This window comes from Tigriopus californicus, chromosome 8 (assembly GCF_007210705.1).
Source record: "Tigriopus californicus strain San Diego chromosome 8, Tcal_SD_v2.1, whole genome shotgun sequence".
Taxonomy (NCBI): domain Eukaryota; kingdom Metazoa; phylum Arthropoda; class Copepoda; order Harpacticoida; family Harpacticidae; genus Tigriopus; species Tigriopus californicus.
This window is the reverse complement of record NC_081447.1, coordinates 9782266-9804261: the sequence shown is the minus strand read 5'-3', so window position 1 is coordinate 9804261 and position 21996 is coordinate 9782266. Positions and strand designations below refer to the sequence as shown.

Here is a 21996-nt window from a genome sequence, read left to right as displayed (position 1 = left end):
GCGACGGATTTTCTAATGCTGCACAGAATACTAAGTTCATAAATTATGCTCCCTACTTGCCAAAGCAAAGACGAAGAGGACCTTTGACTTGACGCGACCAGGGAAGGGTGAGTGGGTGGACCTCGAGGGCAACGACAACAACAACAGCGGCAACGAAGACCGACACCCGCACCATTCCTTGACACTGATGTCAACAGATGAGAAAAAAGTGAATTCGGATCCTTCCTTGTCAAGTCCCGTGTTAGGCTACCATCCTCTAAAAGGATCTGTTCTGTCACAAAGAGAAGCTCAAAGGGCAACGGTAAAGCATTTAGCTAAATCATTTGGGGTTTTTTTCCGAGGAACAATGAATCAGTCACATGCAATATCCCTCATGATATCCCTCTTGCTGAATCATAGTTGTGCAAATAGTGTGTTTCAAAACTCATTCCTCTTTATGTGGCCCTCTTTTGTCGTTGTCGGGTCTACGTTTTTGCCATGTTGCTTCTTTTTTCTCTTTCTTGTCTTGTCTCGCTAATGTCTCAGGGGAATGACATCTAAAACATATCAAGGAGCAGAAAAGGGAAGAGGGGGATTCTGGGTCGGAAGCCTCATCAGAGGAACCCAAAGACTAAGCAAATCATTCGATTACAATAACCATCACAAAACAAAACACATGACCCCGTTATGGATGGTCCAAGTGCGCCAGCACGTTGTATACACTACGTATGTTGAATGTGTGTAATATCGCATTGGATGAACCTTCGCTAAGTTGTACTACATATGGAGCAATACAATCATTGTGCCGAGGTTTGGGACATCTGAGCTGGTCTCTGTCTTGTCAATTATGGACAGGTCTCAATAAAGACAAAGGAATACGGCTCATGAATGAATAATCATGCAACACGAGCGGTACAAACACAAAGAACGTCAGGATTAACATGGAAATTCGATTAGGCCGGTAAATCGAGACGATCATTTCCTCCCCATCACGCATCATGAATCATCATGGCCATGAATGGTCATTTATTGAAATAGGCTCTGACTCTCGCGATGGGAGAGTCTGCACTCAATCGGTCTTGAACGCCTCAGTTCGTTAGAACTTGGGGCCAATTTCTGTCTGAGGATTCCTTGTTCCTGCTTCCGGGCCAGGTTTGGGGATGGGTGGGTTGTCTTTTCCTAATGACCACCACAAGAAGTATTGGCTCCGATGGGAGGGCCTGTGTTCTGGGAGGTACATGAGTGGTGATCAGACTTGATTGAGGTCTCTGAGCAAACACGAGTACGATCTCTGATTATTTGCCATTGATAGGATTCCCCTGATCATCAAGCCTGAGTGGAACCAGAAATCGGCTGTAATGAGCAAGAACGAAACGATTGGAACTACCCAGCAATCCTTGGAATCGAACAATTGCAACTTTGGCTTGCTTGCTGGCCTGCTCCTACACCATGCTTCAAAATGCATTGCACCTTCGTTCAATTTCAAGTTATTGGAATATGATCAATGACGAACTTGCCATGAGTCTTTTCGTTGTAAGGAGAGTGAGATGTGGGCTCTGTTATTAAATTGATTGAATGCACATGCATTAAATTACAAAATCGTCATTGGCGCGGCAGTTGTTGGTTCATGATTTAATTTCCAAGAGTTGATGACTTGGTGTCCAATCTGAACATTAGTTTTGCCACCTCGAGGCCGGAATTCTGTGAAGTGGAACGGAAAATGGTCGCTCTTTGTCCTCGAATTCGAGTTCTTTCATTCTTGAGCGTGGTGTGCCATCGGTACAAATCTCTTTGGCCATTGCATTAGGAAGAGTGAGGACGAAAAAGTTCCATGATCCCCTTTCTGGGAATAAAAATGGACTTTTCACTTCCCCCTTCTCGTACATTTGTCCAAACTTGCACAAATTCAATACAATCTTTGTCCATAAAGATAAAAAGCCTCCCATTGAACCCTGACAAGGGCAGCAAGCTCGATTGAGAGAAGTGACAGAGAGAAAGGGAAGAAGTCAAAGGCGGAATTCTCGTCACCCATGATTCATGACGGAAGAGACCCTAAAACCGAAAACCAAGAAAGTGTGGTTTTAAATAATTGCTTTTTGTATGAGACATAATCATTAGGAAAAAAATGGTGACAACTTGAATGGAAAATTTGGTTGGATAACACATGATATCAAATCACTGTTGGGAAAAGTACTCTGACCAAACCAAAAATTGAGGCGAGCCACTTGAGAAGAATATCGTCTTTTTGGTCAGGAAGAAGAGGGAAGAGAGGAATCGGAAGTGGACGGTTTGAATTGTGAAAAGAGTTGTCATCCTAAAAGGCATTCAAAACACGCAATGGCTCCGTCGGGCATGTTAGTACTTCTACGGAGTTGATGTGAAAGTCGGAGATATGCTGAACTTTCAATTGATCAGAATGGTAGTATCTAGCCTGATGATGCCTCCTTCCACGCACTCATTGTGTCGCCATTGTCCCATTGAAGTAAAGTGTAACACTGCAGCATTCAGTGGGGCTCAACCTCAGGGCGGTTGGTGACTGTTGACACACGCCATATTGCTTTAGCGATATGAACAATGCTCATTCGACCGTGTGTTACATCCTACGTACCTCGTAGAGTCAGTCAGCCCACCAGAGAGCGGACTCAGTCATTTTGAAGATTCCTTTCGGAATGAGAGGATCCCGATCCCCTCGTTCTTCCCTCCATATGTGGCAAGCCCGTGAATCGAGTTCATCTTCAATCCGACAACCCTCAAGAGCAATTCCTCTTCTTCAATTAAGATACAATCAATCTGGGATGGAGTACGACACGCCACAACAGACCAACCTCTGTCCTCGAATGCACGCATGCAGGGTAGTACTAAACTAACGTACAATAGAATTAACTGCATTTTGTACCATACATCTGAAAAAAAAGATTCATGTTCTGTTAATATTAGGGTTTTATTAGGTATCATGGAAAAGATGTTTTTCCGAAAGTAGAGCGGATCGTACCTTTTTGATGAGGCGAGTGGTATTCACCGTTTAATTATCACAGGTTCATACTTGTATTAAGCGCCGTCAAGGTGCTTCCACAACATTTTTCTCTAATTGGTATCCGATAATAACATTAGTGGCAATTAAGTTCACATTTCCTTATATTGAGTGGAACACTAATTTGAGACCACCCTGTATACAGTACCAAACAGACGTGCCGAGAAGAAGAAGAGGCAGAAGGAAAGGGCTCATTCCCAAATTTCAAAAGGAACATCAACCACTTTCAAGAAATGGCAATGTCAAGAGCCAGCCAGTTCCATGGGAAGACACAATGGGCCAATATCGTCGTTGCCGAGGATAATGCGAGGAGAAAATGTGACGAGCAAATTCGAATTCTAGCGTTCATTTAAGGTTTTGAAGGCGAACCAATTTTGCGAGGCGCGGGGTGTTCTTGGAATAGCAATGTGACGGTGAGCTATTAAAATTCAAAAAGGAAACACGACAATTATGGAAGAATAATTCAAGACTTTGGTCTAGCACCCCTTTGAAACCCGGCAAAAATCCACAGAGCCTGACACCCGAGGTGGAAAAGAACAATGAAAAATGTAGGGATGACATTGGCACTATCCAAAAGAAAAGAACTGAAAGTCAGGGGGGAGGAAAAACACCCTAGTGAAATTGAGCGCAATCGAGCAGCTTCATCATTGGTCAAATAATAAAAAAGGTGGGCAATCATGTCATCCAAAGTAATTGTCAATGCCCTCGGTGATTACGAGAATGAGAATCCGTCTTCATTTATTTTCCTCATAACAATATACCTACTGACGTGACTGTGAATACATTTTTTCACTAGCGAATTTCGACCTCCCCTGAGACGCTCTTTCCGAATGGTTAAAGGAGTGCGGTACCTACATTGGCACCGAAGAAAAAGACAGAGAGGACTAATGGGAGACATCAATTTCAGAGCGATTAGAACAAAACGGAAGCAAGAAAGAGACCCACCCCTCAAAAAATGAGGGGAGGCTGGAAGCCAGACCCTTTCCACCTTTCATTCCGAGGCGGATGGAGGGAGGACAGGCAATGGCGAAAACGAATTTGAATAATTCCAAAACTGTCTCCTGAATAGTGTGAAAGGTTAAATGTTGCTCCCTGGTTCGAGGTTCTTTTCCCATTGAAAATGAATGAACAAGGATGAAAACAAGTCCAGCGGCAAGATGGAAAGGACTCACACGGAAAAAGATCTTCTCATGCTTGTCTGACCCTTTTCCTAATTCAGTTTCTTTCTGAGGTCTTGGGTTCCTTCTTCATGAACCCAATTTGCTGGATGAGTGTTCCTAGTTTCAGACACTCACTTTTTGTGCTGGGCTCATTTCCAACAGGAAGCTAACAAAAACGCAAATGGACAAGAGGAACACTAAGAAAATGGTCGGATCCCACCAACGTCCTCAATCCCACAAATTGACGCGTTGAACTGGATATTCTTGTCCAACATGATGCCGATGGAGACGGAGTGAGAGACATGTTTAGTTTGCTCCAGGGTCATTCATGACATTAGCCACAAATGAGAAACAATGCCAAGATTCTGGATCTCAGGGCTCGTCTTAATATATGGTTTCGTTTTCCCTACTTCCTGGGTGTGCTCAATTGCTCCTGGTACCCTTTTGTTTACAAGCTTGTTTTATAGCTTCTCGTTATGGAGAGGTCTCAGGGGTGACAGACCAAAAGAGCAATCAGTCTGGTGCCATGTGCCCAAGAATCAAGACCAAGAGATGATCAAGATAACCCCAGTAGAAGTCTAGGATGAGCTGGGACCATGATATAATGATAGTACATTTGAAACAGGTTACAATCAGGTGCGATTGAAACTCAACTTGACAGCTTTTAATACAGATCTTATTTTCTCTGGAACTTGGAGCTTTCGAATGCTGTGTTTAACTTCCTCATTTCTACCCGTGTTAAAGTAGGACAGAATAGCATCGAGGCACCCCTCTAGCTTTCCTGTAATCAGACTTTTTTGCACCTTGGGGCTAAATTGGCCTTCTCAACTTACTCAATACATGTGGGTGTACTCGACTCTAAGAGATGTGAGAGACCAAGACCAAAGGGAGAGTAGGAGAGAGAGAGAGAGAGAGAGAGAGAGAGAAACAGGCGAGAAGGGGGGGGGAGGGGGGGAGAGAGATGAGCTGCCCAAGTTGGTTGTTACCTCTTCCTTAGTGCGGCGGTCTCGATAGAACGGCTCGAACCAGTGGAATTGGGCGCTTCTCCCTGAAATGACTGAGCCATAACTGACACCATAAGAAAAAGCTGAGGGTCTGGACCACAAAAAGTCCCCCAAGAGAGACTGGTCTCTCCTTTTCACTAACTCTAGGGTACCTACCTACGTACTTGCAGTACACACATATAGTATACCCCGAATACCGTTCAATATACGCACTGCCGTAGCGTACGTGCACCACTGCCTGATCAGGGTGGGGCAGAGACACCCCAAGAAGGAACGGTTAGTTGATCACAGGATGTTATTAGCAGCCTCCTGGTCGAAGATGGTTGAAGATGGTCGAAGTCGTAAGACAAGTAGCTGACTAGTCTTCAAGGAAGCGGATCTATCCTGTCGGGAGTTGAGTAAACTTTTTGAGACACAGATGGAAGGCATTGGTCAGACCACATGACAGGGCTACTTTTTTAACGCCCGGCTAAATCAACAGAGGAGAGCATTAAGTAATGTGATAATTTTGGTTTGAATGCTACATTCTTTTGACAACGAAGAGAGACGAAGTCACATGACCCTCGGAGGGTTGTCCAATGTCCCAAAAATTTGAGTCCAAAGTCGATTCTTAAGAAGCTCTAAGTGTTTTTCAAACATTAATGCCAAATATTAATCACTTGTAAATAATTAACTTGTAGATTATAAGTTTTCAGCAAACACATCTGATAAAATGTAAATAAACTGTCTCAATTTTTACAATTGATATCTTTAATTCTTCTTTCCTCTTTCCGCCGTTGCACTGTGAGCGATTCGTTTGCTGACTCGAAACCGAATTCATAGAATTGTCGCATGAAAAGGTCAACAATTGTTTATTATTTGTTGTGTTTTTAAATTTGATGCCATCTTTGATCAATTAATATTTTATTCATTGAATGAAATATCATCTTTCTTATTTAATCTAATGGCCAACGATATGATAATGAGTTACCAAAAAGATATGTCATCATCTTGCAATTGATTGATCTAATGGAAATATGAGAGTGAAGCAAGACTTGAAAGGTATTCAATAATCACAAGGCTCTACAAAAAACTTGAGAGTCCACCCTCGTCTTCGATGTCAGTACTTATCAAAACATACAACAATACTTAGCAATACAATATCAGCCGGGCAGCAAATAAAAAAGAAGTAAAGAAGAATTAAAAACACTTAAAATCTGGCCAAAATGGCCTGAAAGAGCAATACCATTTAAGACAAAACTAGTCAGTATGACTAAAATTCGTTGGACTAGTTAAGAAAGCATTGTAAAAAATGTATTCAAACACATTGAATCAAACCTTAATTGACTTATTCTGTCGGAACCTAGCTCAACTCGACTCCTAAGAAGTCCAAAGAGGCTTTTTAAAAATGGATAAAGGGAGATAGAATGGCGGAGTTGACTAACGCGTCATACCGAGCTTGCCAAACTCGACTTCCAGGGTTCGATCCCAGGTCTTAACTAACCAACTCTCGAGGACAACCCTCTCTAGGCGGCAGCATCGAGCCTCAATTCAGAGATCCTATACAATAACATCAGTATCAAATAATTGTATCCTAATGACGAATAAAAATTGCCGCAATAAGCCCACTTATGAAAAAAGAGGACCATAAAAGTTTTACAACCCTGGGTATCAATCAGGCCCAAGAGACACCACACAACATTAGAATCCCATTACAGTGGGTGGCTCTTACGTAAAGTTGATCAAAAAGACGTACTTGACTTAAAGGCATAAACGATTTGCAAGAAAAAATGACATAGGGATTCCTTTGTGAACAAGAGAGCCACAGAAAGAATATCTTACAAAAACAGAATGAATCCGGCCAGTCACATCATAGAAAGTGTAGCTTTGCTTTTGGGTTAGAATATTTGACATATCCATAGTAAAGCAGATGATTTTTCTTATTCCAGCTATTCGGAGATAGGCCTCTATGATCAACTTTGAAAAAAGAGTACCCAACAAACCAGATATGCTTTATTCAAAAACAGCAATTGTAATTTTGAGTGTAATGAAATGAATTTGTTATGAAGTTTGTTAAGAGTAAAGTCTCATCACAGAGGGGACGACTAAAAACGGATCATTCATTTTCAATTTTTCGTGTGAAATAACTTTTTCTCTTACCTGTGACACGTCAATAACGAAGGGTGGGATCATTAAATGTTCAAGGATTGACGTTCCTGGATGTCTTGAAATAAGAAAATGATGAATAATTTGAACTTTATAATGTTTATGATGGTATCCTGAATAATGCAAGTGAATCATCGATTAGTATCTTAAAGAGATATAAATTACTTAATTCAAAGAGACCTGCTGAGTTCTGACTATCGGATGAATTTATCATATGGCAACCAGAGGGATAGTTGCTAGAGGTTGACACACAAGTCCAAACTGGACGGAAAATTCACGAATATGGACGAATGTGTTATTTTGTAGCCTGGGTTAGATATCAAGGCAAGGGTTTTGGTTCATTTAGCCGGCTATGTATCCAGATTAGCCCCACAGTAGATGACTAGCCAGGTTTAGCAAGTCTAGTTTGTTAGTGGGTCATTGTAAAGATGAAAATACCTCAAATCTAAAGAGTTCAAAGAAAGGTCGAGAGTTTGCAGTTTGATCCAGCTCGTTGCTCAACTATGACTTGTCATTTCCATAGTACATCTAGGAATTATATTCTTATTTGATTCAATGGATACTAAAAAAATAAAAAAAACATTGAATTTTCTCCGTAGTAGTATGCAGCCCTCATCCCTATCAACAAAAAAATAGGCATTATATTGTGTAGAAATATTTGGGCATTAAAAACAACAACTTGTAGATGTAACTTCAAAACTTTTAAGGGCCAATGCAATTGTTAGTTTCAGAGTTGAACATAGTATTGGAAAATCTTTAGATCTGCAATGATATAATAAGTGATATGATTATTTTGGCACCCGAGCAAAACTAGTTGTTTTGAAACGACAGATTTTTAAAACCATCTTTCAGAACAAACTGGTAATAGAGAATCTGCCAGCAAGATACGTATAGTAGAGCTTTTATTCATGTTTTTTTCGCAGGCCCAAGAATGTTCCAAATCATTTCGGCCAAGTCCCCAGACTTAGCGTCTTTTAGAAATCAATTGAAAATACAGCTTCAAATTTTGTACTGCTGGAAAAGCAACTCAAATTGCTTTAAGATCTGATCTATTAGATACCTCAATAGAGGAAAAAATGCTAAAGGCTGAAATGAGACACGATTGAACGGTTACTTTTGAATTGTGGTGGCAAATAGAATTGATATTAGTGAATATCGGCGATTCAAAGCTTTATGTTACTAAAGTTCAACATTCACAGCAATGTGTCCGCACATTCGACCGCTAAATGCTAAATTGATTTCAACGCAGTTGCACAGTTTTTTTTACTTTATCTCTTGCTCTTCGATGATATTGTGAACGCTTTCCACCCCATAAGGGTTTCATATACGAACATGTCGTCCACCTTTTGTGATAACCTTTTGAGGATTGGAGGTGTTAAAAGAAGTATTTTTATTGCACTGATCAGAAAGTCACTTGGCATGAAACTAGAAGCCAAAAATGAGCCTGCCTGCATATCGCTCATCCCATAAACTTGAAAATTCTTCGTCTCGAAAGTTTTGATAATTACTTTTTTGACATTTTTTTCTCGAGTTTCTGACCCCTTTCCAGAAAGTCTGCCTAGGCAATTCCACGTCGTTCTCAAGGAGCAAAGTTTGTCCCTCAAACTTCCTCAAAGTTTCCATCCGGGTGAAACTTCTCAAAGTTCCGTTGCACAATTTGGCCGAATATTTCCTCGACGCATTTGCCGGCGTCAGCCCCGAGTCTCTAGAAAATCTCCCTTCGGTCACTGGCTGCGCCTCGTCGGGATCTGCGAGTCGGCGGCGCGCTTTCGAAAGGGCGAATGGAGCCGCGAGGGCCCTTTGGGTGTTGCCGCCCGGATCCACTTGGAACGACGACGGAGGCCTTTTTGTTCCAGACGGAAAACCAAAGAGTCCATTCCTCCATTGGAACAGTGAGCTGGTGTGGGACACAGCTGAATTTGTTTACGGCTCGTAGATGGACAATAATCAATGTATTGCAAGTTGTTTGAGTGCATGCATAAGTGAAAATACGTTTGACATTCTTCTCCTGTTATTCTGGTAAGTTCCAACGATTGATTTTCAATACCAAAGAACTTGGCAGGCGGTTAATGGCTTATCGGGTCCAATTTCATCGTATTCTAACTTGATTGAGAGTCGCAATTCGATGACAAACCAATTTCATTGGTTCACTCATCGGCAGTAAATAAATCACCTGCGATAAGCTCAATTACTCTTGAATTTTAAATCGAAATCAGCATTGATTGTCTAACCCTAGATTAATCATTTGGATTTGCATCAACATTGGTGGTATGAAAATCTCACACCAACCCCTCATGATTGGGACTCTATTTCACAAATAGCCTTCAAACACTAGACTGAAGTCGCTCATTAGATACAAGGAAATCAAGATGATTGAGTGACTTCGACTAATAAAGACAACTCAAAGATGTTTGCTTAATTGCAAGCTATCAATCACAACTTTGCTCTTAGCTCCAAAGTACACTATTACATTCGGCCGTTCTTGATTCTTCTGTTAGAGGATCTCTCCAACTGGAGCTTCCCTGTCCACCAACTACACTTTACACAAGGATTGAACCCTTGTCCCTGATTTATGGACTTGCCATTAGTAGGGCCTTGGCCGTTCTCATTGTGCTTTTGAAAGTGGTATTCCAGTCCCAAATCAAGCAATGTGTAGCGAGCACTTGGGGTTCGAGGGGATTCATCCCTCCCTTCAATGCACGTTCAGAGAGATAGATACATTTGAGCGAGCGCAAAAGGGGCTAATTATCCGATACCTACAAATCAATCGAGCACGAGAAGCTCTACGAGCAGTAATTCTATCAGCTCCCATAGCACGTGGCTCAGGCTAGAGCGCCAATTGTATATTGTTCTATTGTGTGTGCACCACGCACTGTGATGGTATGCCCCCTCCCCTCTTCCCGTGAAATGGCTCTTTTCTCACTCATTTCGGGTGTGAGGACCAAGTTTGTCTCCCTAAGGCCATAAATTCTCTCCGAAGGGTGGGAAAATATGGACCGGTCAATTGCTCGAGTGGGGGCGAGCAATAATAATTGTTAACTAGAGGGCACACACTAAATCTTGTCAACGACACGTACACTCTAGCTCTTCTTTCTGTTAACGGGTCCGTCTCTCATAATGAGAAATGCTTCCGATTTGTTGCCCAATGCCATGTTTTCTGTCATAGGAGAGAGAGAAGCGTCCCAATCAAGGGACTCCCTTTTCTTAACCTAATATCCGGGATGGATCTGGCCACTAGGGTTGAATTAAATTGTGGTAAAACGTGCCTCCCTGATGCTTTGAAGCATGCACCGAATTCCCTAACATGCGACCCAATCAAAAAGTCACCCGCCGATGCCACCAGCCTCGAGCCTTATTCACTCTTGACTCTCTGATTGTCGAGAGTGAGAGTGCGTCAAGCACCATAATAGCGATCACAAAAGCAGGAAGTGGCGGGAATACATGGATGGATGGATGGATGGATGGATGGTTAGTTGGTTGGTTGGATGAATGAATGGGTGGTTGAAGGGAAGGGGAGAATTTCTCACCTGTGCTGGAGCCCAGACTCGGAGGGGAATTTGGTGTTTGTGATTTGCATTGCTCCCGTTGTTGTTGTTGTTGTTGTTGTTTTGGCTCGGGCTTGATCATGATTGCGGGAAGGGGAAAATCTAAGCTAACGTGTGAAAATGATGCCAATTTAGGCATCCCTTTCTTCTGAAGGTTTGTCTGTCTGACGAGCAATTCCACGGTTGGAGAGAAGGGACGTGAAGAGACCAGAAAGAATTGAATTTGGGACAATGAATTATTATTCAGATCACGTAAGTTGAAGAGGATTCTATTACCTTTCAGTAGCACATCAAGGGAGGAATACAAATTGAATCCGCATCGCAATGCTGAGTAGTAGGAGTGGGCAAACTTAGATAGTTTTAATCCCCTTTCAAACAAAGGATCCGTCTTCATCATCGTGTGGAAGAAAAGAACGCCTCCACTTGGGTCGATAGTATAAAATATCCATCAGAAACATTTCCTAAGAAATTGTGTGCCGTGATTGTATATTTAAATGCTCACACAAAAAGGTTGCTCTGAAGACATCCAATCCAACTTTCCAAGCCAATTATAGGAACTGTGGAGAAAGAAAAAGTTTGAAGAGTAATTTTAGTATTCATTCAGATAGCTTTTTTCTGGACCGGACTGGCGGACGGACACTTTAGTTATTATCTCCTCACATGTCTTTGGATATCGCATGGTTCAATCAAACAAATATATTTTTTGTCAGCTTTTACACCTTTGTTTGAACTCCTCGGAGTGTTTGCATGAATTTCGGCCTTCCTTTTGCCTGACCCTGGCTTTTTTAATAGGATCATGCGTCGTTGTTGCTTGTACAGTATTTTGCACGACAGGTTCTGTGTGGGGAATTGTTCCGACAGCCCAAACGAAGGGGTGGTCATTACAAAATATGTGAAAATGAAACATGGCATTAATCCAATGATTTATTCAAGCTCTAGTAAGCGACACTAACATTCAATGTTTGCAGAGATCCTCCATGAAAATATGCCTTCATTCAGTACATGTACGTACTGCACATAGTATACAAACACTATAATCAAACATTCAAAACTCATCATCAAACAGTTTCGTGCAAATACTCGCACCCTTCTAAATATGTGTACATACTGCAGTTGTGGTTCAAGTTAATTAGTCTCCAAGGACTTGGAAGTGTCACGAGATTAATTGATTAATCATCACCGAATTTCAGAAGGTGTGATGTTCATGACAGAGTGATGGATTAGGTCTCATTTCGACGGTTTTTGCCACCAAAAGAGAATCTTATTCAGTACTCACCTTGACTGGTACAACGGGAAGATTGCGTCCAAAACGTTCAAGTATTCTGGTTGTCCAATATGTTTTTTTTTCGAATAATCATGCTGACCCAAACCAGCAAGGCTTAAACAGAGTCCAATCTAGCATTGATTATGGGATTCAAGAGTGTGGTTGTAATTGAGGTGGACATTTTAGAGGGGAAAAAACATCTGCCCCTGAGCCAGGTAAAGTGGCTTCTAAGTACTGTAGGTATACGCGTATTGCCGTTCACCAGACTACTTACAAACCCTGGTCTTTTTTGTGGTACACGAATTAAGGGTTCGCACCAAAAATTGGTGGCAAGTGCTTCTCCCGCTGGAAACAAAGTATGGCAGAGCTCTTGTGGTGCACAATCTTGCATGTCTAGCATGTTCAAATTCAAGTGTCACGTTAGATCAAAACCACGCATTCAAAAAAGGGGAGTTGTCCTAAGCCAAAACCACTGAAGCCAAAAGACTCATTGGAACAAGAAACTATGGGAAAGCATTTTGATCTCGATTTCATATTCCAATGGTACGATTCTGAGTTACTGAAGCGATCCATTTGGATCCCATGCAGTTATTGGCAACTCGGTGGTTTTCGGGTGGACTGCCTCAATGATCCTGGACGAGGATTGGAACTGTTGCTTTATAGGCTTTTAAATTGACCTCGTTTGGCTTAGGTCTTCAAACCCGGCGCATAAACATGTGCACGAACAGCCTCTTTGGACTTTACGAGCGAACCAAGAGGCGAACTATGAAATTTTTGAATCCCCCAATTGGGAATTGTTGTCGTAAATGTTTGATGGTCTTTGAGAGTGAATTGGAGATCTTCGCATCCCATCATCCCGCCATTCCTTCCCATCTCCTCAGTGAGTGAGCAAACGAAGGAACGAACAGTATTTCCAAGATAAGCAGGAATGTCAAAATGGCAAAATATCCCCAAATCAGCCATCCAGTCACCCTTTTGGGATGGTTGCTGAATGTGGCTGACAGGCGAAGCTTTTGAACGAACAACGAAAGAAAACCAGGAAAAGAAAAAGAAATATTCTTTGGCTGGTGATGAGGGGAATTAGCAGGCAATTGTGTCATTTCAGCCTCTATCTGTACGTACGTCCCTTCTGGGTCTTGCTTCTTTTTCGGTCTCTCGGTTTCTGTCTCCCTCGTTTCTCTCCCCTTGAGGAACAAACAAGTTCCAGTTCCAGTTGTTGTTTCCACCCTTCTTTCGTCTTTGGTCGTGAAACCTCTCGGGATCCAACAGACGACCAAAGACATTTTTTGCGGCTGCCCACACTTTTTGTCTAATCTCATCCCATGATGACGGTTTTGTAAAGTCCAAAGGCCTGCCACCAGACAAATTACATAAATCATATCACGTCCTCCTGAAGGGAAAAAATATTCCCCTTGGGGAGTTTTTGTCGCTTTCCAACGCAATAAAGGTGGTTTTTTGCGCACAAATCCATCCGTGATTGAGGAGAAAATGAGAATTTCCCTTTCATTCTCATTGGCAGTTCATAAAAAGTGGTTGCGAGTGAGTGAGACCTCTGTGATGGCAGTCCCGATGAAGTGAGGCTTGAATTGTAGTGCATTACTTACCTAGTGTACTCCCTTTCTCTCTTTTTCATGACCTATCTCTCGTGGTGCACGAGCTCTCTTCGATTTGATCACACTTCAGAGGAGAAATGGGAATAAAAAGTGGACCACATCTCGGTCCCTTGTTGGTAGTAACCTTGTGGTGCATATCTAGATAACAAACGTTTTATGAGCAGGCACAATCTATGTCTCTTTTGGCTCTTTCTCTCTCTGTCTGTATTAGCGCACTCAATATTTTCGGGAAGTTCACTTTCTTTTTTCATGTAAACCTCTTTCAACTTGGGTTTAAAAATCGGGGGGTGAATATTTAAGACCTACAACTTTGGCATTAAAATTTGAGTTCTCCTTTGGGACATATTTGAGACAGAGATGGAACACTTCTATCTTTTTCGTACGTCTGTTCTAAAAAATTTGTGCCTTGCGATGGCTGAATGTCGAAGCTCGCTGAAGACCCATCAAACCTTGTCCAAGTTCTTATACCATGGTCTGGTCACACTTTCACACGTTCTATCAGAGTCGGCCCAATGAGCAATATTTTCATACTTGTCACATCAATGCATAAAGCGTTCCTTTGTGGTTGTTCCTGTTTTTCTTCGCAGTGTGCGTAGGAGTTTGAGCGAAATAAAGGGATGGGTATTTGATATGAGTCCCACTCAACTCATTTTCCTTCTCATTCTCCATCTAATATCTTGTTCGCGGTTCCAGGGGGCTCGTCTTGAATATTAAACAGGCTAATTGTGCCAGAGACCCCTTCTCTGGCAAGCTGGCACTTCTCAAAGTCGCCTGTCTGAGATGGGATGGTTAGATGTGCAGTAGATGGAAGAGGAAGAAGGAGGCGTTTTTCTGGTCCTGAGGCAATTCATTTCATTGGCGCCTTCTGTGTGCCGAGGCGAGGATCCAGATCTAGATTTAGACCATCTATCTGGAACATCTCCTCACCCAAAGCACCCATAATGACCTTAAGGCAATTGTCCCTCGAGCGGTGAGAGCCTCAGACTCTGCATAATTTGATTACCACTTTAAGGTTCATGGCGAAAGGCTGGTCGCGATCCTAGCTAAGCTTGGTCCGACTACGAGCATCGTGTGATATGGAAAATATTGTTTGGAAAACGGAGCAACAAGGAGCGGACAGCCTGGTCTGTAAACCGAATAGTTCCGGTGAACTTGTCCCTGTCTCGTTGTTGTTCATAATGCTGATGATGTTCCTTATTCACAACTTCATTCTCGCCAATAGAACAATCTCAAGAATTTAATCTTGATTGCATTCTAAGAGCTATAGAGCGATGAGGAACGCACGCTGGGGACAGGGGGAGGGATCTCCCTGAAAAATTAGAGGCGAGGGACAGGCGAAATTTTGATTGAGTGGTAGCCAGCTTAAGCAGACTCAAGGAAAAGTCCCTTTCCTCTGGAGTTCGATGCAAATGTGGCTACAGCTTGCTTACCTACTCCTTCCACCCCTACATCACCAAGTGTCCCCACCTCGAGGACCATCCATACCACCAACCATTTTTTGGCGGATTTTAGAGTTTGAAATGAGGAGAAGAACTGCCTCTAACCAATCGAACTTTTACAAACTTCCCCAGTGCCAGATCAGAAGCCAAACGCGGGTTGACCAAATTTACTGCTGCAAGTACTATCATCATTTCACTTAACTCAAGAGCCTATCTTGAATCCAAATTGTTTAAACTGTTCTTAGCGAGTAGACCTTTATACCAGTTGTTGTTGTTGTTGTTGTTGTTGTTGTTGTTGTTGCTGTCCCCCTCCATTTCCCTCTGCTACTTTTTTATCCTTGAGTAGCTCCCAACTACTTTCGTTTAGCTTCGTCCACTGAGGAATTAAAAACAAATTTCTTGTCTGCAACTTGAGACAACACTGACTGCCTGCCTCATTTGGAAACTCAAATCATAGATGTGAACCAGCTCATGAGGAGTAACTTTCAATGTAGCTTTATTGGATTTCGCATTATCACGTCTTCCCAAATAATTGCCATCTATGATAAGACATATCCATTGAGAATTTGCGTACTTGGGTGAAACCAGACCATCGTAGTTGTCATTGATGACGATTTGGCATTGGTTTATTTCACATCTTTGGTGTCCACACTTGGACCAAAGTGATCCGTCGTCTATCTCGTCGCTGAGTCTCTGGTCTGCAGTCTGTCGTCTCTCTCCGTTGAACGGTCCCTTCTCGTGCTCTCTTGAGACTGTAAAAATGCCCTTCTCTCATAATGCAAAAAGGAAGAAGGGGAATTCCTCAACCCTTGTTGTTTCCCGTCATCCCTTCTCGATGGATGAACGAATGGTTGGGTGGTTGGGTAGGTGGGTGGGTGGTTGGGTGTGTCTCAGCTGCTAATCTTGAATTTGCCTCTGAAAGAAAAACCTACGCGTGATGAAAATCTTAATTATGTCCTCGACAGAGTTCGTCCCTCTGTTTATCCATCTATCGATCGAGTGATCTACGTAATGCGCATCCTTGTATTTATTCCTATGACATGAGACATTAACCAATAGGGATTGTTCCTTTCGTTGCAGGTGAGATTTTGACTTCGATCACGCCATGGCTCTCCTCGCTCAACATTCCACAGGTAGGCATCGTTTGGCAATGTCATACACTCATTTGGTCAAATGATCCAATGAGAAGAGGGACCTTGACAACTCTTCCTTGAACTTGAAAACTTGTCATGGAACTTTGCTCGCAGTCTTGGGGTCCAAGTTCTTCCTCTTCTCTTTTTCCTGGTTGTTCTTAAGTTCTTGGAATCAAACTTTGTTTCTCTTCTTTCTTCTTCTTCTTCTTTGCCTCTTTCTCCTCAACCTTGGTGAAGAAAGGCTGATGCAAATAAGTTTTTACTTCGAGGATATATCATTCCATAAAGTTGTTCCATCGACATTAGTAAAGTCCACTACCATACTGCACCATCCACCGAGGGTTTCAATGTTTAAGTGGGGACAGCTTTTAGGGAAATAAAACTCGCTTATCATCCATTGAGAAATTCCCCAGACCTGCTCGAAACTGCATTCGAAAAACAACAACAAGAATAGTAGAAGTTGTCGTAGTACTGCAATATAAAGAGCAGCCGAATAACTTTTCGCTATGGACAAACTTTCATTAGGAAAGAATTTGACCTACTGATCAAACTTACCAAGTTGCTTCCACCATGGCAGACGCTCTTCCTCCTGGCCAGACTGATGCTCAGCATTTGCATTGAAGGGAGAAGTAGCATTGGGAGGTTGATCTGAAACATATTAGTTGTGGCCTAAAAAGATTTGAATTTCAATCCGTTCCAGATTTGGCTAGTCAGTCCTATTTGAATCCTTGGAACAAAGGCACTCCCAGTTACTCGGATATGGGCCATGGTTCAGACAAAATGCAAACCAACAACAACGACTGCTTATTTGGAGACAAGAATGAGGAGTACACCTCAGCCGGTTCCGCCAAAGAGTCCTCGTCATCAGGTACGCAAACCTTTGAAATGTACATATATCCTTTCACTTAACATCATTTCATCTTCGAAGCCTTTTTCAAAACTGCATTAATATTGCCCAAGAAGGTTGCTTTATGACTGCAACAATAATTACGCTTCTCTCTTGACTAAATTTAAAACAGCTCCAATGTGAAGTTGTGCGATTGCGATCTGAACTTGAGCCTCTCCCTACAGATAAATCGATGAAGCAAAATGTCAAGTACGACTCAGCCACGGGCAAGGTCTACGAAGAATTGGGATGCACCTCCGGCAACACGGAGATGTCCCGTGTGACCGTACCCGGGGCTAGCAGCTATGGTTCCGGCGATTATCAACCCAATTACACCCCCACCTCATACCCAACCTACGTGCAGTCCCAATACATGAGCCCTTTTGGTGCCAGCTCTGCCACAGGCGGTGGGGCCATGGTTCCATCTTATGGTGGCATCCCATCGCAGTTCAGCCCGTATGATAGGTAAGACGTTGAAATCAATTGGACTCGGATATTTTTATAGCTCACTCTTTCGCCAACCCGATCCATTTTCTCACAGTCGATCCATGTACACGGGAACTTACGACACTGGACCCAGAGCATTCGTACCTCATTCAGCAATAAACCTCTCTGTCAAGAGTCCTGGACCCGGGAGTTCGCCGTCAGTGGCCCCGACCAGTCTAGATTTATCAGTCTCCACGGACACTAGCTCACAATACCTTTTGAGTGGGGCGTCGAATGGATATGCCACTGGATCGACTTCATTAGCCACTGGCGACTCCTCGATGCCTCGGAATGGAAATGAAGGGGGTGGAAATGCCACCCCTAGCCCACAAATTCTGGACCTGACCCGACCGGGTGGCTCGCTCGCTCCTTTGGGGTAAGCAGTAACATCAGGACTGTTTTTTGTATCCACTGCATACATGTATGCTAATGTTTGTCGTTTTAATCTAGGAACTCTCTCACGGCCTGTGAGAACTCTGTCAATAATTCCCAGTCCAACTTAAGTGGCTCAAGCAAGAAAACTAAATTGGAGCAAACTGAACCGGTGGATTTCTCGAGCAATCAAGGGCTAGGTTTTGACTCCACAACAGAGAGCGTTGACGAAAGCCTAGCACGTTATAGAACAAATGGTGAGGGAGACGAGATTGACTGTACATGAACGAGTCCATGTCCTTAATGAGGGGGTGATGTACCCAATATTTTGACGATAATCATATTCATCTATTGGATCAGGTTATGCATCTCTGCCTTACAATATGGGTGGCTACGCCTCAAGTGGTTACCATGCTTACAACCAAAATCCCTACAATTGCCTAACTTACCCATCCAGCGCTTTTGCGTCGTCAGTGTCATCCTACAGCCAAGATCCATTGGGTCACTATGGATTGGGATCCTCATTGTCGGCTTCAGCTGCCAACGGGATATCGTCCGTGGGTGACGGACTATCCCTGAAAAGCGATCTCCGGTAAGTCGTGAGAAACGATACTTATTCCCAGGAATACCAAAAATTGTCGGGACTATCAAAGTTGGGAAGTTCTTCAAAAGAAGCAAAAGTTTGGGAACCTTCTCCGAAGAAGTTTGCGATGGGGCGGCAAAAAGGGCGGGTCGGAGCGGCCGTCTGGCGATTGCAAGAGTTGCTACTCTCGAACATTTTGCTTCGTAACTTTTGGCGGCGGGGACTAACTGGATCTTCTACGCAAATGATTGTCTTTGAAAGTTTGGACAAAACTTTGGGATCCTTGATGACTCATAGTTATTGTAGGGCGTCATTTTAAACTTGAGCTTCTGGATCCATTGGCTTGTACTAGCTCGTACGAACCAGCTAGGCACGTAATCTCTGGTCGAACTAGACTAAAAGTACCCTAACAATGGCGGCAGCACATTTTCCGGGGGAGCGGCGGCTACGGCGGCTTTGGCGGCTTATTCTCTGGCTGTCAGTGTCGACCGGTTGTGAAACGGGTTCTACCCTCGACCTTGCAAAAGTAGTACTAAACTAAAAACTTTCAGTTTTAAAAGAAATTCCCTTTGCCTAAGTTCTAGTCGGAAAACTTGAGGTTTCAGACTTTTCAAAAGACAAACTGTTGCAGGTCAGAGTCAAGCTGCAATCGTTTGGATTCATTGGCACCAGCAAAGTCCCCTTCCGCCAAAGACAAAGACGACAGTCCCTCCCCGAGCACTTTCTCAATGGCACACTTGACTGGATCATTCATTGTACCCCGAAGGTAATAATGGATCCAACTCGTGGCCTGTCCTCATCGATCCATCGTTCGTTCGCGATCGCGTTCTTCAACGAGTTCTCAATTCATGTTTCAGCCAAGAGCTCAAGTGTCCCACACCTGGTTGTGATGGTAGTGGACACGCCACGGGGAACTACTCCTCCCACCGCAGCCTATCAGGGTGTCCTAGAGCCAACAAGCCCAAGAGTCGTCCGAAAGACGGGACCGAAGCAGAGCCTTTAAGGTTGGTTCAAATCGTACTTGGATGCTTATAATCCACCTCTCTAGGCCTCAATACTCATTGTCTGGGTCATTTTTTAGGTGTCCGATTCCAGGATGCGATGGTTCAGGCCATTCGACTGGCAAATTCCTTTCACATCGGAGGTATGACAAGTTCTTTTCAAATACTTTGATGTGGTAAAGTGCTTTGATTATTCTTCTTGAAAACGAGGGAAGACAGAACGAGGACATTATTGATTGAAGTTCTTTTCGATCGAAATGGCTCACGTTCGTCTCTCCTTGCGCAGTACACATACGTAGGTTGTGAGCTATAAATAAAAAGAAATATCCCATTTCAGCGCATCCGGTTGTCCTTTGGCCAATAAGGTGAAGGGTGGCAAAGGCTACGAGATCTCAGCCACGGCCGTGACGGCCATGAGCTACAACAATTCAGTGAACTCTGTGGCCAGCCTGCCGTCTAACTTCTCGGCCCGTTTATCGAGCTCCTTTGGTTACGGAAACGGACACTCAGAATTGCTGCCGTTAGACAGCGTCGAGAAGAAAGGCACCAAATTGTCGTCGGACATCACTGACATGGAGACTGATCCGCTTGAGAAGGTAAGAAGGGACTGTGGACCAACCTATCAGGATCGAGCTCTCACCTACTTCTCCTACTTACACAGGAAACCCCTAACTATTCCAGCAAGAGTGCCAACAAGCACCTTAATAACTACTTCGAGAATCTACGAACAAATGTGATTTCATCTATCATTGGCCAAGTGAGGATGCCCAATGAATCTGATCTAGTTCATTCCGGAGGCCAAGGCCATTTGGACAACTACTTGTCTAAATTGCAAACCATTTGCGGTGACGCCCACCAAGGACAGGATCCCGAATCCAACCATCAGATGTCCAAGTGTATGAACACCAACGCTAGCCATCCCTCTGTCTACAATTCAGTGGTGAAGGGTGCTCTTCATGGATTTAACCCACTCTCATCGAGGATTTAGACTAGGTGCGCCATATTGCAAAGAAAATCGTTAGTCAACCTCAACAACCAACCAACCAACCAACCAACCAACTCTTTACGTTTTCTAGTCCCCCTAAACGCCTTTTTGTCAGAACTCTCATTCAAAACCTACCACAGCATTCGTCATTAACAAAACATGTTCAGGGTAGGCTCCGAAACATCCGGACCGAATCATTCAAAATACGGTCAAATTTTGTTCTCTTTTTGCTCCCACAATCTATCCTAATTTATAACCGACTTGCTCTTTGCTCATGTGATGAACCTCTGACTTCTCGTCAATCTCCTTCACTTTTATTATCATTCTCATCATCATCATTATTATTATTATTATTGTTGTTCGCAGTCTCATTGATTCGTTATGCCGATTCTAGTCTAATACTAAAATGTCAATCAATACGTCGCACCCTGTTCGTTGACCATTTACTAATTGTAACCATCCAACACCATTGCAGTTCCAGTCAAAAAAAGAAAATAAAACTTGCACACTTTCATTTGCTGTTTCTTGGGTCTGTGCATGTGTGCGTGCTTGCTTACGTACGATTGGGTACAGTTTGGAACAACCTTAACATTCTCAGTGACTCGAGGTACTAATTCCAAACTCAAAAAGGGATGCTAGGTGGTGGTTAGTGGTTAGCCATTCTCCAACTACCCCCAAGCTTGATCCAAATGGAAAGAGCTAGGAAGCTAAATAATTAAGTAGACAAAAAGGTAGTTAAGGGCGAGTCTGGGAGGTCAATGTCTTGAAAATCTTCATCCTCTACCATCCTCTCCTGCCTTTGGTCCTCCTTGCCCTGTTTCAATGCCTGACCAGCCTTAGAAAACGAACGAGTGGGGAGGGAATGGTTGAGGCAAACAAATAAATCTGTTTCACAAATAAAGTGGTACCAACTACTCTCCTGTTTTGAGGTTCCCAAGCCAAGATCAGGGTCAATTGGAAGCTCAAAGTACGCCATTTTCTTCTGATTTTTTTTTCGACTCTGTGCACTGGGACGCCCCAAATATTTCTCTGCATTTTCATCCATTTGACCATCCAATTGAAAGGCTTTCGAGGTCATGGACGTCTTGGTTTGGTGGGCAAATGCATCGCTCTTGATTTTGCACCATGGAAGTGACAAAATTTTGCCAAAGTTTTGAAGCCTAACCAATGCATTGTCAAGGTAGTGCGTAATGAAAAGCCATCTCACCAAATATGTTATAACTTATGTTTACAAAGAACATCAATGACTCAAGGAAGTCAAGGAGCTACCTAAATCTTGTACCATGATATGTACAGTCTGAAGTGGTGGTGTTGCATCGAGGATATATCTTTACATGGGAGTCAATTCTGTCTGAAGTGAGTCGAGCCTC

The 21996-nt window shown here is 43.0% G+C and overlaps 1 protein-coding gene across 3 annotated transcripts; it reads left to right on the top strand.

Moving 5' to 3' along the window:
* The first annotated feature begins 9070 nt into the window (after positions 1-9070).
* Positions 9071-21140, top strand: LOC131885678 (myelin transcription factor 1-like protein). 3 transcript variants are annotated; one of them, XM_059233795.1, is made up of 12 exons: positions 9071-9338; positions 16261-16313; positions 17014-17181; positions 17385-17664; positions 17741-18061; positions 18136-18314; positions 18418-18649; positions 19272-19406; positions 19498-19644; positions 19722-19784; positions 19979-20237; positions 20303-21140. In XM_059233795.1, the coding sequence occupies exons 2-12, from the start codon at positions 16286-16288 to the stop codon at positions 20627-20629; spliced, it is 2139 nt and encodes a 712-aa protein (XP_059089778.1). In that variant the 5' UTR covers positions 9071-9338; positions 16261-16285; the 3' UTR covers positions 20630-21140. The 3 variants fall into 3 exon arrangements, with proteins under 3 accessions (XP_059089778.1, XP_059089780.1, XP_059089779.1); XM_059233797.1 differs by having other exon boundaries at positions 20323-20491; XM_059233796.1 differs by lacking the exon at positions 19272-19406.
* Positions 21141-21996: the final 856 nt, after the last annotated feature.

What these genes read in the sequence shown, in the direction of transcription:
- LOC131885678 (XM_059233795.1), top strand. Translation starts at nt 16,286, where the DNA reads ATGGCTCTCCTCGCTCAACATTCCACAG. An exon ending in CCTCGCTCAACATTCCACAG is followed by an intron (nt 16,314 to 17,013) that starts GTAGGCATCGTT and finishes AATCCGTTCCAG; the next exon opens with ATTTGGCTAGTCAGTCCTAT. An exon ending in CAAAGAGTCCTCGTCATCAG is followed by an intron (nt 17,182 to 17,384) that starts GTACGCAAACCT and finishes CTCTCCCTACAG; the next exon opens with ATAAATCGATGAAGCAAAAT.